The following is a 19,206-nucleotide window of genomic DNA, read 5'->3' as shown; positions in this document are numbered from 1 at the left end:
GGCCTTGGCCATCGAAGACCCTGCGACAGACGCTACTTGCTTATTCAGAATCCATTTCTTGTTTTCTCTTGGCTTAATAACATCTCAAATTGGATCAGAGCAGAAAATTTCCCAGGTGGGAAAGAATGAGAACCAGTCTAAGCTGGTCATAACAACCTAATTCTCTCTGCAGCCCCCAACCCCTGCTGTGGGAAGGTGGCCCAGGGACTGAAGACTGACATTGGATCCAAGGAGCTGCCAAGGGAGCTCACAAGGGACCCTTCTACGTTCTCCCTATTGCCATGAATGCAGATGTGATGGACAGAGCTTGAGAAGCCATCTTAGCACCATGAGGAAAAGGCCAATAAAAGAAAAACAGTCACGCACAGCCCTCATAGCCAACGTCATGGGGCCACCGTATGGATGCTGGCAATGGCCTGCCTCAGGACTTCAGTTTTTATGAAAAGAATAACTCTATTTGCTTCAGCACAGTGACTCGTTCCCTGTTACATTCTCCCTACAACATATCAAAAGAATGATGAATCTCCCCCACTCTAAAACAATGGCTCTTAAATAGGAGAGGTAGAAGAGAGAGCAATGTTCCTACAACAGCACGGACTTGATGAACCTAACGATACACATCTGAATGACAGATGAAATCATTAAAATGGGTCAACAGCAAACGCTGCGCGCGCGTGTGTGTGTGTGTCTGTGTGTGTGTGTGTGTGACTTTAGACAAATCAGTCACACAGCACTATCAGCGCCATCCTGGATCAGCCCCTCTGTGGCAGGATGGGCTTCCTTCTGTCTGTGATAAGTGACACGGAGCCCAACTTGGGACGGCGGCCCCTCGAGGTCAGCTGCTGGAGAGAACATTCCCCTCGACCACCGGTTCACGCTCACGCTCGCATCGCCCTCCTTGGGTCTCTGTCCAGCAGCTTGTTCTTTTATCAGCACATGCAAGCCGCTTCCCAGGATCTTCAGGAGGGCTGAGGTGGACCGATCAGCCCCCGCTTACCTCTGGGAATATGCAGCTGCTATCGTCTTTGGAAAGCCTGTCTCAGGGGCAGACAGTGTCCCTGTAGTGCTTTGGGGACTGTGGTGTGAAGGGGTCCTTATCATGGGAGTAGCAAAGACTAAGGCACCTATTTTCCTTCTGGGGGGGTAGAGAGAGATGGAGTGTAAATTGTTCTTTTTTTTTTTTAAAAGGTTATTTATTTATTTATTTATTTGACAGACAGAGATAACAAGTAGGCAGAGAGGCAGGCAGAGAGAGAGAGAGAGAGAGGAGGAAGCAGGCTCCCTGCTGAGCAGAGAGCCCGATGCGGGGCTTGATTCCAGGACCCTGGGATCATGACCTGAGCCGAAAGCAGAGGCTTTAACCCACTGAGCCACCCAGGTACCCCCGGAGTGTAAATTGTTCTTAAGCGAAAATAGCTACAGTTCCTTTCCCTCACCCAGTCAGAGGGTGTGATTTACCGAGCCCTCTTTCCGGACCGCGGGGCGCTGCTCGGAGGAGTCAGAAACGTGCGGCCACAGCCGTCCCCTCGGGCCCGAGCTCCTCTCTGCCAGCTAATTGCCACTTGTCGAGACTGCCAGCCTCACTTGACGGTAATTTATCAGTGTGTGGCTAATCGTTCCCTTCAGGGAGATGGAGAAGAGGGTGACCTGAAACATTCTGAACAAAGGAGACACCCGAGAAGCCTTTATGACAACGGCAGGTCCGACCAGCGTCGCCCAAGGTGGCCGAGGGACTCAGGGAGACGGGGCCTCCTCCGTGATGACAGGACTTTTCCCTTGGCCTGGGGGAGTGAGGGGTTTGCGGGGAGGCAGGCACGGCCTGAGGCCTCCTCGCATCTCAGAGGCCCAGGGGGTGAACATCAACAATGTGTTCTCGTTTCTGTCTTGGGTTCTCGCTTTCGATTCTTTTCATTAGAAACATTCTCCGTTTATGCTTCCCAGCTCCTCTGATTCCTCCAAAGAGGGAAGAAATTCTTCCAGGCCCCTGAGAGCGATTCTGTCAGCCGTGGACGCTTCTGGAAGGCCCGGAGCATCGGGCGGGGTCAGGGGCGCTGGGGCCCTGCCTCCCACGGGAGCCTCTGCTTCTCTGCGGGCTCCCCCGGAGGCGTGAGGACACCAGCCAGTGTGGGGAGGAGACACGGGGGGGGGAGGGCTACTCCCAAGTGTCCCCCTCGTCCCCACACCACGGCCACCTCCAGGTGCTCCTTCAGAGGGGACAGGCACCCAATCTACTGTCCACTTCGGACGGGTGCTGGTAACACTTGTTCAGCAAATCACCATCAAACCTGCTTCCACGTCACATAAATTCTCAGATTCTCACAGCCCTGTTCTTCGTTTCAGAAAACAGCAGTTCCCTCTGTCTGTCAGTCCGTCCTCATCTCAGAACCCCTGCCTCCCACGTACACTCACCAGGTCCCCCCGGTTCAGCTCCTCCGTGGTGCCCAAGTCCCTCCGGCTCCTACTCAGGCCCTCGTCATCCCTCATCGGGACCAGAACAACCCAGGCTGCCGGGAAAACCTGCCTACGGCTCTGAGCCGCTTGTTTTCCTTCTTGGCTTGAGATCTCTCACAGGCCACGGTCTCAAGTCCCGGGCTGGGCTCTGGCCACAGCCTTGCCCATCCTCACACCCCCACATCCTGGTCACAGCCTCTCTCCCGGGGTGTCATGGGTTTACTCATGCTCCTGCTGTTGTGCAGAGGATGACGGAAAAGGGAAGTCTTCCCCTGGGATGTGACTTGGAACGTCTCATTGTCCAGTGTGCACAGGGCAGGTGGCCTGGGGTCACGATCTGCCCTGAACCTTGGGAAAATGGTCAGGGGCCTCACTGCCCGGGCAGGGACCGGGAAGAAACAAATTTGGAAGGTTAGTGACAAAGAGATCAGTGGAACCCAGGGGGGTCCTGTGGAACTGGAGTCCGAAGACACTCACATCCCACGTGAGTGCTTGCAACTGGCTGGAAGCCTGTGACCCCCTCAAGTTTGTATGTTGAGATCCTAGGCCCCGGGGTGAGGGATCAGGAGGTAGGGCCACTGAGAGGTGATGAGGTCACCTCTCACCTCAGGAGGGTGAAGACCGCATAAATGGGACAGGCGCCCTCATAAGAGACCCCACAGAGCCCTGCGGCTCTCTTTCCAGCACAGGAAAGCACCACGAGAAGGTGCCAGCAAACAACCAGGCAGCAGGCCTTCGGTGCTGGCCTTGGTCTCAGCCTTCTGGCCCCCCGGGCTCTGAGAACGCAGCTCTGCTGTGTGTGGCCCGGGGTCCTGACAGCCCAAATGGACTAAGACAGTCTCCCCAGCTCCCCGCCTCTGTGCCAAAGGGAATCCTTAGGGCCAAGCTAGGGACACCCAGACCTTCTCCTCCTGGCAGCCCAGGGCCTGCCCACAAGGCTCACAGACACACTGGCCTGGGCACCATGTGACCTTGACAACTCACTCCTGCTCTCCAGGCCACCCCGATCTCTGGCGGACTGTGTGCCCACCGCCAACCACAGTGATCCCGCCGCAGCCCCCAGTTCGGCCTCATTCCCTGACGTGAGCACCGAGGTGCTCGGTCAAGAGTCACCTGCCTTGGCCCCTTCATCCACAGGACACAGTGACTCGTCCTCACCTGACAGACACGGTCAGCGTTGCCAGTCCCGCCGCTCAGAGACCCGCCTGAGGTCGTCTACACCACACAGCACTGGCTCAAACCAGCAAACCCCCTTCTCCACAGACAAAATGAAGTGAAGGATTCTCAGTCTTCCCACCCTGCAGAACGCCACGGGGCTGTCTGCCGCCACACACGCTTTCCAGACGCGTGGGACACGCTGCTTCCCCTCTGAGGCACAGCACACGAGTCCGGGGACCAAAGGACATTGTTTCCACAATGACATCCACAGACCTAGACTCAAAAAGTTTGCTTCCTTCCCGGTGTCAGGGCCCTGATGAACTGGCAGGGAGGTTTATTATTATTTTTAAAGATTTTATGTTTTTACTGGAGAGACAGTGAGAGAGCACGGACGGGGGGGGGGCAGAGCGAGAGAGCGTGAGAAGCAGGATCCTCGCTGAGCAGGGAGCCCCAATGCAGGACTTGATCCCAGGACTCTGGGCTCATGATCTGAGCTGAAGGCAGATGCTTAATGGACTGAGGCGCTCGGGCACCCCAGGAGGGGAGGTTTTGTCACCCAGAAAAGAATGCTTCTGCAAGCTTGCAGGCATAAGAGGGATGCCCAGAGGGCCACCAGGCCATTTCCGGTCTCTGGGGCTCCTAGGGAGTGGCATCCCCATGGAAGTACGTGGAGATGCCAAAGAGGACGGTCCGTGGGGTGTCCTCTATCAGGGGCTCCTTTCTGCTGGAGGCAGGATGGCTGCCTTGCGGGCCGCAGGCCTCCTCAGAAATATGCGTGTGTGCAGAAGTGTGTAGGTGCGTGTGTGCACACAGCCTGTGCTCGTGTGCTAGACAGACGCGAGGTGCAAATCTGTGGGCCCCTGCATGGTGGCTTCCCGACCTGTCTCCACCACTCTCCCCCGAAAGCTGTCTTCAGTATACACAGCGAGCCCAAGCAGCCAGGTCCATACCCAGCGACCCAGTCAAGTCCCCTGGAATCTGGGATTCTGTGAACGCCTCTGGGACGGACCACAGCTCTGTCTTCTCAGCACCGGGCCCCGCGTGGGCCCGGCCACAGCTCAGGAAGTACGTTCACAGCAACTGTCTAGAGATAAGTCCTAAAGCCAAGCCTCCTGCAGCCAGCCCGGCTCTGGCCCTTCCCTTTCCACACTCCCTCAGATTCTCCAAGACCCTCTGACATCCTTCCTGTAAGTTCTGTGTCCTGTAAACTAGCCAGTCTTGCTCTCGGGCAAGGCCTTCCCCGCACCCCGCACGGCTCTTCCAACAGCCTACGACGAGAAGACCCCTTCGCCCAGAAAAGCTCTGTCCCGCCATCTGAGGCGCTCAGACTGTTCCAACAGACCTTGGGGTTCTCCAGCTGTGTTCGGTCACCACCGGCTCCTCGACACCTTTCTGACTGTCTACAGAGTGTGTCCCAAGCCCCATCAGAGAATCAAATCAAAGCTATGAATCCTTTCCCCAGGGGAAAAAAAGCGACCCGCACCCCAAACACTGTGACCTTTTAAGGGGTATAGGGACCCCAGGACAGGAACTGTGTGCTGTCGGTATTCGGCAGCCCTGTCCTCTGCTAACCGGTCACTGATGCTGACGGCTGTCAGGTGCATGTGGGACCCAGGGATCGGGGTGACCCCACATGGGAAAAGAACCACAGGTAGAGCGGTTTGCTGGTTTGCTGGGGCCGCGACCTCAGGCTCTGCAGGGGCAGGTGGCACGTGAGCTTTCCTTCCCCAACTACGGCTCCACTTCGGGGCACCTGGGGTCTCTAAAATGTCATCGGGTCGGGCAGCCCTGCGGCACCGGAGGGGCTCAGATCAAAGCCTGGAGAGGAATCCTGTCCAGGGGCGGCATCCGGGGACCGAGGGACGAGAGCGTGCGACGGGACGACTGCCTTACCTTCGTCAGTTGCTGCTCCGAGGAGAACCCCAGGCCAAACACGGTGTTGGCTCTGCTGTCAGCCCACTGCCCGAACTTCTGCGACGTCTTGGTGAAGGTCATGTTGGGCGTGATGGTGCTGTTGATGATCACCTGCAGGAAAGAGCCAGAAGAAGAGGAGCTGAACGCTGGATCTGACCTGGACAGAGCACCCAGCGCGCACCCTCGCCCCACGGCGCCTGCCCCCAGGGCCTGCCAGCACAGCCTCCGCCGCATCAGACACACACCCATAATCAGGGGTCCCTGCAGAGACCCCAAAACAGACAGTCGCTCTACAATATCTTACAGTTGGCGGGAAAAAGTCTGCCCTAAGGAGAGACTAGTTTCCCAAACTGCTGTTTATTTCCCCAAAGCTCCGGGGCACCAATAGCCTTTAGCGGGGAGCCAGCCACGCCGCACACTCTCGGAGGAGCTGCGCTACATCCCTTTTCAAGCACCTGGAGCCCCCGTGTGCTCCATCAGTGACTGGGGCTCACCGTTCCCCGACAAGAAGGAACAGCCATGCTCCGACCGGGATGACCGTGGACGGGTAATTTACAGAGAAAGCAACGGTCGTGGTACGAGTGGGGTGTAGAGAAGCCGTCGGCAGGGGTGCAGGGACCGGGCGCTCAATGGTGCCCCCTCCGTGGCCTGAAAGGACGAGGGGAGGAAGAGGCCACAGGCTGCAGAAGGCCAGGGTCATGGTTGGCAGCCACAGGCTGTCTTGACAGACGAGTCTGCGCCCGGCATCCCCCCGGAGGGGAGCCCACAGAGCCGATACCCTCGCTTCTGCCTGTGGTCCCTGCCAGCGGCCGGCCCCACCCAGAAGCCAGAGACTCCGCGGACGCAGGGCTGGAGCCCGCAGATCAGCCTCTCGGAGACCCCGGCAGGGGAACGAGGGCACCGAGTGAAGCGGGGGTAAAAGGAGGCCCTCCAGCCCCGGCGGGGTCCGGCCGGCGGGGTCCGGCCTTCGGCGTCTACCGAGCATCTGCTCGCCCAGCGCGCTGCTCACCGAGGACAAGGGGCGGAAGAGTCCGGACTCCTGATCCTCCCGCCGCCAGGAGTAGGAAGAGGGGAGAGACGTGTAAACAAACAACCACTGAACGATCCAGAAGTGTCAGTGAGTAATCAGCAGGAGGCTCACCCCGGCAGAAGCCCTTCGAAGCCCTAGGCCTCCCAGGGACACTCGTGGGGAAAGCGGATGTCTGTGCCAGGCTGGAGGGCAGAACCCACAGCTCACGGCTCCCGTGAAAGAGTCTGTGACGATCTGAGCAGAAACACAGCCTTCTGAGTGCGGGCACACCTGGCTCCGCGGCTTCGCTTTGTCCCGTACCCCGATAACCGATAACCGCACTTTCTACCAACTGAAGGTTCGCGGCAACCCTGCGGGCGCGGCCGTCCCAACAGCTTTCGCTCCGTTCGCCTCTCGGTGTCACATCGGGATTATTCTTGTAGCATTTCAAACATTCTCAATTCCTGTCCTTGGGATAATGACCCATGATCGTTGACAGCAACTCACCGAAAGCTCAGAGGATTGTTAGCATTTTTTGCAATAAAACTGCATTTTTAAATTAAGGCGTGGACTTTTCCCAAAGTCCTGCTGTGGCACGCGGAGCGGACGGACGCAGCACACACATGACGAGCCTGTGGGAAACCACACGGCTCACGTAACGTGCTTAATCGTGACACTGGCTTTATTGCCTTGGTCTGGAACTGAACCCACGTATCTCTGCGGTGTGCCTGTAAGAATGCTAAAGGATGACTCTACTAGCAGTTTTCCTTATTAAGGGAATGTGCGTTCTCGACAGTCAGCTCCACTCATTACTGATAAAACAGGGAAAAGAAAACGCTGACGAGCATGACCTCCCTTTCCATGGTGGGAACGTCAGCCGATTATTTCGCTGAAGGACGGACCTTCTGGCCACAGATTCTTGCTTTAACTAATAAGGAGACCCAAACAGGGAGTCAGAGTCGCCTCTAGAAACAGAGGTATCATCGCTATGTGTGTATGAATGCCTACTGAGCTTTCTCTTTCTCTTTTTTAAAGATTTTATTTATTTGAGAGAGAGCGAGAGCATGAGAGAGTGAGCACGGGCAGGGGGAGAGGCAGATGGAGAGGGAGAAGCAGGCTCCTCAGGATTCGATCCCAGGATTCGATCATGACCTGAGCTGAAGGCGGACGCTTAACGTCTGAGCTCCCCAGGCGCCCCGCCCCCTACTGAGTTTTCTAAGGAGGCATTAGCTCAAGTACAAACCTTGTTTATTTGCCAAAATAACTCTGGAAGTTAATACGAAGAACAGCAATTGCTACGTATTGAGCATGTCTTGAATGGTTTACTTCCATCAGCTCGTGTGACATGTGCGGTGGGACTATCCCCTCCATGTCACAGGGGAAATGACCTGGTAAGGAGCAGAGCCTAGAGAAAAGACTCAGAAACCTGCATTTGGAATTTCTGTACAACATGCTTCTCATTCTGCACCATGGACGCCTCCACTGAACTCCCCATCCTTTCCCTTTGACCATCATAACTCCTAGAACACCACAGTTCCCGCGAGTGAAGACACGTGACCAAGCATTTTTCAGATAGCGATGCAAGCAGAGCGGGTCCAGAGCTCTGCCTGCTGTCACCCGACACTATCAGAGATGGGGGCAGAGGAGTGGGGCATGGAAAATGCAGACCTAAACCAGGAGCGAGCATGAAGAAATGCTTCTGGGACCTCAGAGGTTGGCTGGGGTCTGGCTCAGCCCCAGGCGGGACTGATATGGTGCAATCAGAGCAGGCTGAGGGCAGGTGTGTGGCGGGGCGCTGGATCAGAGTGGATCACGTGATCCCAGAAAGCCAACCCCGGTCACCTCCCAATTACCAGAATTCTGGGAGGGTGAAGCAATCACCAGACCCATTCAGAATCCTGATTCTTTCTAGATCTTTGTGCTCCTATGCCTCTAAGTCAGCCTCCAAAACCCCTCCCCAAAGCCCTCTTGAAAAGCAGAGGACAGAGGCTGAGCGGAGTACAGGACACACCTCCCGAGCTCGCCCCAAACACGCTGTCCCAGGGTCAGTCAGGCTGGAACAACAGAGGCGAGGACCCCTGGTATTTCTTTGCAGTATAATAATTCCCAAGGCACTTTTTCACACCATCTTCTTTCTCATCCCCATTTTTACAGATGGGAAAACTGAGGCTCAACAAAGTCAAATGACACGTTCAAGGTCACAGAGCTAGTAAGTGGTTAAAAGGAATATAAAGTATGTACTACTTACAGAGCAAGGACAAACAGGCTTCAAGAGCTGAATCTGTATCCTGCTGGGGGTTCATTTAGCTTCTCAAACCTGTAGACTCAATTTTCTTTCTTTCTTTCTTTTTTTTTTTTTCTGGAAAATTCTCACCCATTCTAAGAACACCGCTTCTGCTCCGTCTTCTCTGCTCTCCTCTGGGGCTCCAAGTACACATATGCTAGACCTCCTGAGTGCGCCCAACACAGTTCACGTTCCTACCGGTTCTTATCACCCTGATTCTTGGTTCTCTCTGTTTCAATCTGGATATATGTTCTATCGGTCTGTCCCCCAGTTCATTAATCCCGGCTCCTGACAGAACCCATCTGCTGCTAAACTGAGTCACTGTAACTCAATTTTAGACTCTGCATTTTTTTTAGTTCTAGAATGTTCATTTGATTCTTTAAAAAAAAAAAATGTCTAAGTCTTTGGGGGCTATCCTTCCTGTCATCTACTTTGTCCATTTCCCCCTCTGTTTCCTTGAAGATAATAATCATGGTTCTTCCGAAATGCTCGATGCTGACTCTGACGTCTGGATTGTGCCGGAACCTGGTTCTACTATCTGGGTTTTGCTTCTCTTGACTCTAGGCCGATGGTCTTGCGTCTCTGGGTGTCCAGGCTTTTTCACCGTATGGTGGGAAAAGGGTATGAAAGGACTGGTTAGGGTTCCACGGGATACTGTCGCCTACACAGGACGTGTCCTCCCTTGTCTGCTGGGCAGGTAGGAATCCAAGATATCCTTATTTCGCTCTGGGACGGAGCTGTGTCAGGGCCCCATTTCCGGTCTGGTGAGGTTCCCTCTGCCTCTGCCTCAGGGCAGGCCCTCTAGGGCTTTCCACGGGGAGCCTGGCCGGTCTCTATCTCCACTTCCCCGAGATGCTTCAGGAGATTCAGTTCTGTTTGTCAGACGTCCCCAGCTTTGCTCTGAGGCCTTCCAAATTTTAACTTCCAAATCGGGCAAACCTCAGCAGGAGAAGCTGGCCGTGTGTCTGGGCCACTCGCTCCCCAGCCTCTCATTCTAGCTCCCAAGTCCCTCCTGCTCTGCTTTTCCCGGGAGTCGAGCATGGATTTTCAGCCTCTACCTCCTGCCGCACCGGCGAGTGCCCTTCCCAGGGGAGGAGGGTACAGAGACGCCCCCCCCCCCCCCCGCCGCGAGACTCCCCGTCCCCGCTGTCTCTGGGGCTCTCGGGTCTTTGCTGTTCCCTTCCAGACCCCTTGGGGAGGCCTTCGTTCTAAGCACTGTAAATAGGACCCGCAGCGACATTCAGCCTGTCCCTGTAGACCCACACACACCTGCCGTTCAGCCGCATCTAGTGGGGAAGCCAGCCTAAAGACCCTCTGGCCCCCACTGTTCCCTGCCCCGGGGGCTTCTCTCCTCCCCCAGCAGCGTCCACCTGCAGCCTGGCCTGGCCAACGCTCACGGCAGAAAAGAGCTGCCAACTGCCATTGTCATCGTCATCTCTGAGCGGTCCTCACGTCTCTGGAATTTTAGTCCCTTGTGTTCACGGTGTTTCTATGGTTTCGATGGTTTCCTTCCTTCCTCCCTTCCTGTCGTTTCCTGATGCCTGCCTTTCTTTCTTTTTAAGATTTTGTTTATACGACAGAGAGAGAGCACAAGCAGGGGGAGCAGCAGACAGAGCGAGAGGGAGAAGCAGCCTACGTGGGGCTCGATCCCAGGACCCTGGGATCATGACCCGAGCTGAAGGCAGAGGCTGAACTGACTGAGCCGCCCAGGCCCCCCTCTCCAGTGCCTTTCAATTGCCATTATCTGGGCTCTGCTTTCAGCTGCCAGAAGGACCACCGCATGCCAGAATGTATATAATTTACTCAAAAACTCAAGTGCTGACTCTGGGAAAGTTCAGAGAGATGCAATTTACTCTGTGTCTCAGGTGACATTTTCTGCTGTGGGAAGCATTAACTCGCACAGGGTGCTGTTTATCTCAGGAGGCAAACCCGTACTGCGAGGCACCCATCTGGCTCGTTCGCGGGACTTCAGCGGGTGGGTCCCATTGGCGGCAGACGCTCCGCAGATGCCCCCCGTGCCCGCTCCGAGCAAGGATCCCAGACCCCCAAACAACTGCCCAGCTCACTGCTCCCTTTCTGTCACCCACGCGCAAATGAGTCAGTGGGGAGGTGTCCCCCAGCCTGTGATTTAGTTCCCGACCCCGGCCGGCGCCCCTTATTCTCTTGTCTCACAAGAGAAGGAGGGTCCGTTCATCTGCCCAGAAGTCAGCCAGCCTGTGCCCTAGGTCCCTTCCTCACCCCGCCTCCAGCGGCTCCTCCCACCGACACACCTGCACTGGACACTCGCCACCACAACCATCTCTGAATTCCAGTGGTGTCCTGCGGCCAGGTTCCCACTCTGCAAGTGACTCCCTAAATCGACAGGTCCCCCAAGCCAACCCTGAGCTGGCTCTGTTCCACAGCTTCGGAGTCAGCCCCCCTCCCCTCCACACCCCCCCCCATCTGATTTCTCTTAGCTGCCTGGTTTGGCTCGCACGCCACCGCACCGCCGCAGCCTTCAGGAGCCGCAGAGCTGGAGGAGAGAGCGGCTGACACTTGGACAAATCACTAAAAGCCCAGCTAAGAGGACTAAAAGCACTTTCTCAAAGCAAGTCATTTTATCTGTATTTAAGCCCAATGTATCCTTGGATAACTTCACCGACACCCATGCAAACCCAGCTCGAGGACAGCAGATGAAGTGACAGCAGATAAAAGGAAGCAGGTCAGCCTGATTCACCACCCCTAGCAGAACATCCCGGCACGAGGCGCGGCGATGCCAGCTCAGAAGCCCAGAGAAGGGAAGAGGTAATAATAATAATAGAATAGAAGAAAATAATAACAACAACAACAATAATAATAACAATAACAGAGATAATAATAATAATAGAATAGAAAAATAATAACAATAACGACAATAATATAATAACCATAACAACAATAACAACGACAATAATAATAATAATAATAATAAAGGCACCTTGCAGATATTCACTCATCAAACACAACTGCCTACCTCCTGGGTGCCAGGCACTGCCACGTGTGCTCAGCAGAACCCTGTCCTGTCTCCTCCTCCTGTTTGCTTAAAGGAGAGAACCAGCCCCTGCCAGTCTTTAGATATCTTTGCCACACCAGCTGCGGCCATCCAAACACGGAAGAAGACACGCGGCTCGCGTGACATCGTGTCAGGATGCGCTGCTCTACCGGCCGGGGCCAGCCTGCTGCAACCCAAGCGCTGGGCAGTTGGAGTCCCGGGGTCTGACCACAGGCGCCGGCCTGCCAAGCCTCACAGGCCGTGCGAAACTGGGCTGGGTGACTGCCTGTCCTCGACCTCAACTGTGAAATGAAAACTTCTGGGCTCCCTTCCTCCGTAGGAGGAAGGGTTGTGACAACTGGAAGGAAAAGACAGGATTGAGGCGCCCGACCAACGTCATCCGCAGTTTTCGCTCTGCTGAGAGAACGCAACTGAAAGGAGGGATTCTGTCTTAGGACAAGAAGCCTCGTCAGGAGATCAGGAGGAGACGAGGCTCTCCCAACTTCCCTCGAGGACATTCCAATGGAGGCTTCTCTGCTTTGGGGGCTCTGAGGAGCAAGAAGCATCCACCAGGCCCCATTCCCCTGCTCAAACCCCCAGTCCCCTGCTTCCGAGGGCTTCTGGCCTACAGGCAGAGGGTGGGGCAGGCTTCAGGCAGGAGAGGGGAGCCGGTCAGAAGGCTACAAAAAGGGGCGCCTGGGTGGCTCAGTGGGTTAAAGCCTCTGCCTTTGGCTCCAGTCATGATCCCGGAGTTCTGGGAACGAGCCCCGCATCGGGCTCTCTGCTCTGCAGGGGGCCTGCTTCCCCTCTCTCTCTGCCTGCTTGTGATCTCTGCCTGTCAAATAAATAAATAAAATGTTAAAAAAAAAAAAAAAAGAAGGCTACGAAAATTCTGAGCAAACAAAAGGTGCTCAACATCCCTCCTCCTTAGCGAAATGCAAATTAAAACCACAGTGAGACAGCACCTCACACCTGTCACAACAGCCAGGACTGAAAAGACAAGAGGGGCGTCTGGGTGGCGCAGTCTGGTAAGCGCCTGACTCTTGGTTTCAGCTTGGGTCGTGATCTCAGGGTTATGGGATGGAGCCCCCCATCAGGCTCTGTGCTCAGTGGGGAGTCTGCTTGGGGTTCTCCCCCTTTGCTGGGACTTCTCTCGCTCTCAAATAAATAAATCTTTTCTTAATGATTTTATTGATTTGTGACAGAGAGAGCGAGAGAAGGAACACAAGCAAGAAGGAGCAGGAGAGGGAAACAGGCTCCCCGCTAAGCAGGGTGCCTGAGGTGGGGCTCGATCCCATGACTCTGGGATCATGACCTGAGCTGAAGGCAGACACTGAACGACTGAGCCACCGAGGCGCTCCTCAAATAAATAAGTCTTAAAAAAAAAAAAAAAAAAAAAAAGAAAAGAAAAGAAAAAAAAGACAAGAAATAACAGATGTTGGCGAGGATGTGGAGGAAAGGGAACCCTCAGGCACTGCTGGTGGGAACGTAAACTGGTGCAGCCCTTGTGGAAAACAGTCAGAGCTTCCTCAAAAAATCAAAAATAAAATTACCCTACGATCCAGTCATCCACTATTGGGTATTTACCCAAAGAAAATGAAAACACTAATTTAAAAAGATACGCACCCTTGCGTTTCCCGGGCATTATCTACAGTCACCAAAGTAGGTGCGGAAGCAGCCCAGTGTTCATCCCCGATGAACGGGCCAAGGGCGCTGGCATATGCACACAACAGAGCATCCCTCAGGCTGGGGGAAGGAGCTCTCCCCACCTATGATCGCGCGGATGGACCTAGAAGGAGTCAGGCTACAGGGAGCAAGTCAAAGACAAATGCCATCTGATTTCACTCATTTGTGGAATCCCCAAAATAAACGAACCAACAAAAAACAGAACAAACCGACGGTTGTCAGAGGGGAGGCAGGTTGGGAGGGAAGGAGGAAATCTGTAAGGGCCCCTGAGAGGGGTGAACTTCCGGGTATAAGATAAATAAATGAGTCGTGGGGACGAGAAGTACAGCATAGGGAAAACAGCCCATAATCCTGTAAAAGTGTCTGTTGGTGACCGACAGTGACTACCCTTCTCGCGAGGAGCACCGCGTGAGGGACGGAACTGTCCAACACATGGTGCGCCTGAAACCCAGACAACACTGCAGGCTAGTCATACTCCAATTAAAAAAAAAGACTTGGGGCGCCTGACGGTTCAGTGGGTTAAAATCTCTGCCTTCAGGGACGCCTGGGTGGCTCAGTTGGTTAAGCGGCTGCCTTCGGCTCAGGTCCTGATCCCAGCGTCCTGCGATCGAGTCCCACATCAGGCTCCTTGCCCCGCAGGGAGCCTGCTTCTCCCTCTGCCTCTGCCTGCCACTCTGTCTGCCTGTGCTCGCTCTCACTCACTCTCTCTCTGACAAATAAATAAATAAAATCTTTAAAAAAACAAAAACAGGGGTGCCTGGGTGGCTCAGTGGGTTAAAGCCTCTGCCTTCGGCTCAGGTCATGATCCCAGGGTCCTGGGATCGAGCCCCGCATCGGGCTCTCTGCTAAGCGGGGAGCCTGCTTCCTCCTCTCTCTCTCTGCCTACTTGTGATTTCTGTCTGTCAAATAAATAAATAAAATCTTTAAAAAAAAAAACAAAAACAAAAACAAAAAAACCTCTGCCTTCGGCTCAGGTCATGATCCCAGGGTCCTGGGATCCAGCCCCGCATCAGGCTCTCTGCTCAGCTGGAAGCCTGCTTACCCCTCTCTCTCTGCCTGCCTCTCTGCCTACTTGTGATCTGTCAAATAAAGAAATAAAAAATCCTAAAAAAAAAAAAAAGACTTTCAGGACAAGTTATGGTCTTAAAATACTAGGCATAAATGTGAGGCCCTTCAAAAGCAGACTCTCTGACCAACTAAAAAGGGAATGAATTTGTGCTTTTTTTCTTTTTTTTTTTCCAACCTAAATTGATAGGGAATGAAAATGGGGAAGCGGTTTAGAGGGAAAATAGGGGAATTCTGCTTCAAATACAGTGAATTTCATTTTCTTCTTTTATAAGTGACTTTGTTGATTTACCTAATTATTCTAAGTAAACTACCTCCAAAATGGTGCTTGAACTCACGATCCCAAGATCAAGAGTCACACACCCCACTGACTGAGATACCTGGGTGCCCCAGATACACTGAGTTTAGGGTGACAGCAGATAATGGAAATTGTAAAACTGTCCAGTGGGATGAACACTGCCTAAAGACAGAAAAGAAATCATAAAGCCTCAAATCTACTTTTTTTTCTGTTAACTTGGCGATACTTCTGTTGCTATCCCTTCTTTACCCTGCCGCCATAGCAACGTGGCAAAAATATCAAGGAAGACAGCAGAATAATACAAATACCTGGGGAAAAAGGTATTTCAAGAAATTCTCCAAAATCTTTTAATCAAATTCGATCGCTAGGAATGATAACATAAAAACCAGACTAGATCTAACACCTATCTAGTTATAATTGCTAGGACGTGTGCAATATGCCAGCATTCTCATGCACACTAGAAGAACGGACTCTGCAGAAAGCAATCTGGTCACAGTGGTCACATGCCATGAATCAATGGTTACTATCTCAGCCTACCGTATTTCCTCCAGGAATCGAACCTAAGGAACTACCCAAAAGAAAGTAATAGGTACATGATGAATGAGTGGGAGAACTTGTTTTATAAAGATGCTCATTATCTAGACCAGGAAAAAACTGGAAGCCATGAACATAGGCAACCATAAAGGGAGAGATTAAGAAGAATGCAGGCCCTTGGTGGAACTGTTACACAAGCATTAAAATGCTAGTTACGAAGACAACGTGGTAACAGGGAAATAATCTTCTTTTTTTTCCCCTCATTTGCCATAATTTTTTTAAATTTATTTTTTATTTATTTTCAGCATAACAGTATTCATTATTTTTGCACCACACCCAGTGCTCCATGCAATCTGTTTTAAATGGAAAAAAAAAAAAAAAAGGCAGGGTGTGGCTTAGACCAGCGTCATGACTGTAACAGGAACACCTGTGTAACGTGGCAGGAATTGGGTGCATCCTTTCCCTCCACTTTGAAACATAGCGTAGTGACATTTTTTCCTAAGATTTTACTTATTTGTTTGAGAGAGAGAGAGAGGGAGGGAGAATCTGAAGCAGACTCTGCTCTGAGCACAGAGCCCAAGGCGGAGCTCGATTCCAGGACCCCGAGATCACAACATGAGCCAAAACCAAGAGTCAGACACTTAACGGACTGAGCCCCCGGGGCACCCCCGTATCCTATGGTTCTTGCTGACAAGGCAGGGACTGGGAATGGTGACACTGGCCTCCGGGTGGTACCTTGGCTCCATCCACGCTGATGATGCGATAGCTGTTCCTGGTGACATCGTAGAAGTAGGAAACGGTGACCGCCTGCTTGCTCGCCGGCACCCAGTTCTTCTTGGTGCTGGGGTCGATCTGGAAGACGTGCGCCCGCGTGGTGAAGATGGGCTGTTCTCTGCGGGAGGAGAGGAGGGCGCGTGAGGGTCAGAGCAGGATTTCGCAAGTCATTTAGGACGTCTCGCCCCACCTCCTGCGGTCCCCAAAGATCTCAACGGCTTATTGGAAGAGATGCATATACAGGAGGACAAGTAAACTAAGACCAGGGGGAAGGAGAGAGGCCGGCACGGGAGTCACGGAAACCCACCCCCCATGGGCTGTGGGCGACTGGCAAGGAGCGACTCGCTCTACATGCGGGTCCCGAGTCCTCGCTTCCTGCCAAGCGTCCCGGTCCTGTCTGACATCCCGCCGGCACACTCGGGATGCTGTGATGCATTTCTTTTGGAGGATCCTGCCACAATTTTAGGATTTGCAATCCATGTGCAACTTCCTATTATATTTCTAGTAAGTCATTCTCAAATTCGCAGCATCTTACCCAAGACGCGTTCGTTCGTAATGGACGGAGCCTTAAGGTTTTATGGTCCCAACTTAGAAATCTTTGGAGGTTCAGGAGCTTAACTCAGGAAATCCTTCCCTTTTGCTATTCTTGCCTCTGTAGGGTTGTTGCTCTTTGGCTCCTGTAAATCCTTAACATGACTGTCAACCAGATGGACACAGGATCCAGGTTTCTTTCTGGAAAGTGGGGAACTGTTTTGATCTTGACAATAAAGGATCAAGAAATAAAGCAGATGGATAAAAATCTGAAACCGATGCCACAGCATTTCATTCTGTAAGCTATCGACCTCACAAAGTAATGTAAAAGGAGACACAAACTCATTACAAAATAGACTTAATTTTAAAGAAAGGGTTTTTGGGCAAACTGGCTCAAAAAATCCTTTAAGTGTTCCAAATATGATCACACAGGGGCGGCGGGGTGTGGGGGGCGGGAAGCAGCTCCCAGCAGGTAAAAGTGGCCCCACTGTTCATGAGATGCCTCAAATCTACTTGTTGCTGTTGTTAACTTGGTGATATTTCTGTTGAAGTATCATGTTCATGAGATTTAATGAGCATTTATTAGAGATAAAAACAAAACCAAAAAGTAACTCAAAACACATTAATTTTTAACATCCTTACAGTGTCCAAAGGGGTGGCATAAAATATAGGACACTCAGTGGATATAAAAAAAAAAAAAAATCAAAGGGAGAAAGTGAATTTCAAGTGTTCTGGTCTCCAGATGGAGAGGTTTTAGGCAAAGCAGTCTTTGAACCTGTTCTGCCTAGACGAGGCTCATTACTGGAAAGAAAGCTCTTTTAGAAGAGAATCGTCTTCCTAGAAAAGCAATTTACTATTTGAGCCTCCTGCAAAGAATACTATCGCCATAAACATCAGCATCAACCATCAGTCGTGGCTGCAGACCCGTTTCCATGACCGCTCTTCCAGGAGAACAAAAGCCAAAGGCATGCTACTTGTGCTAACTCAATGCAATGGGTTCAAGAGGCCAGCTTTCCAGAAGAACCAATGGAAGCATTTCTTGCCCCCCGAAATCTCCCTTCTAGATTCCAGAGGAGGACAAGCCCTTCCGGGAACGTGGATCACTCGGACGTCTGTCTTTCCTCAACCGTGGTTAAGTGTACCCACCCTCCCGAGCCTCAACTGACACCCTCCCAGCCACGGGGTGACAGGACTTAGAGACAAAAAGAACATTCTTGCTGCAGTTTCCCGCATCGGTCGTCACCAGGAGGGCCAGCCTGCGGGGGAGCCTGTGTGCCCACGACAGCCGCGTTCTTTGTCAAGTCCCCGCGGGGAAGTCTGGCATCTGGGCTCCCCAGCTGTGTTACCACCAGCCCAGGCACCATATTTTGCTAATCATCGAAGTACAGCACCGGAAAGGAAAACGCCTGCTCACACGGAATCCTGCAGATGCGAGAGGAGGCGACGGTTGGAAGGACAGTAACCGCAGGAGAGAGTTTTAGAGGAATTCTGCAATGTATACAAACACCGAATCATGCTGTGTACTTAAAACTAACGTGATGTTATACGCTAATTATTCCTCAATTAAAAAAAATAATAATTGCGTTGTGCACAAGTCTCTCTGCCTCCCTCCCACGGAGCACTAACGAGCGGGGGAGGGGCACCGGGTCAGGCAGGAGCCCCGGCGGCTGGGGCAGGGGCCCGGCTCTCTCACCCGCACTCACGTCCTCCACACTGAGCAAGAGGGACTGGGTCTGGGCTTTAGCGCCTCCAGACCAGTGTTTCCTAAACCTCTGACGGAAATTAGCTGAGCACTTCATAAAAAGCAAGTTTCTGGGCCCCAACCTGCTCGCCACCGCCTCCCACCCCCGCCCCGCAGGAACTTGGCTCTCCAGGGACCAGCCTGGGGAGCTCCGTTTTTAATAAGAGCTCCGGGTGATTCTGATCCTCAGAGAAGCTGCGGAGAAACCCACAATGAGACATTAACAGGTGATCTAGACAAAAGACGGAAGAAGTGAGCCTATGGCCAGCATCTCGCCTCCTCCGCAAAGACACTACGAGCTTTGAATGATTCCAGATCTTCCTCCCACAGCCTGAAGGGGACTATGGTGATACCTGATACCGAGGACAGGATTTTGGGGGTGCAAAGCGTGCGGAGGCAGAAGTGCTCTGGGTAGAGATGGGGGGGGCGCGGGAAGGCCGTGTGGCCAAGCCATCACTGACTTCAAGCACTCTGTGTCCCTGAGCCCGGCAGGACAGAGGAAGTGAGGGGAGCAGGGAGACCAGAGACCAGGCAGGAAGGACAGGGAGGCTTCCTGACCGGGGATAAGCCAAAGTCAAGAGTCACCTGTGAGGTGTGATTCAGGTCAAGTTGAGCACAGGGACATGAAGACGTCCCCATCTCCAGACCTGCCGGCTGGGCTCTGGGGATGGACCAAAGCTATGGTGGGCCCCCCCTGGGGACCCTGGCCAGAAATGCAAGGATGTCAGAAGAGGAAGGACCGTGGACCCAG

The 19,206-nt window shown here is 53.0% G+C and overlaps 1 protein-coding gene across 2 annotated transcripts in view; it reads right to left on the bottom strand.

Annotated features, from left to right (window-relative positions):
• Positions 1–19,206, bottom strand: part of HOMER2 (homer scaffold protein 2) — an 82,729-nt gene that overhangs the window by 20,174 nt on the left and 43,349 nt on the right. For both annotated transcript variants that reach the window (XM_004763668.3, XM_045067245.1), the window contains exons 2-3: positions 16,145–16,301; positions 5,503–5,634 (exon numbers count right to left, since the gene is read on the bottom strand). In XM_004763668.3, coding sequence (XP_004763725.1) covers positions 5,503–5,634; positions 16,145–16,301 — 289 coding nt within the window. The remainder of the gene's footprint in view (positions 1–5,502; positions 5,635–16,144; positions 16,302–19,206) is intronic.

The sequence above is a fragment of the Mustela putorius genome, unplaced genomic scaffold (assembly GCF_011764305.1).
Source record: "Mustela putorius furo isolate JIRA1106 unplaced genomic scaffold, ASM1176430v1.1 tig00003875_pilon_pilon_pilon, whole genome shotgun sequence".
NCBI classification, from domain to species: Eukaryota; Metazoa; Chordata; class Mammalia; order Carnivora; family Mustelidae; genus Mustela; species Mustela putorius.
Note: the sequence above shows the minus strand (reverse complement) of the source record. Positions and strands in the feature narration are given on the sequence as shown.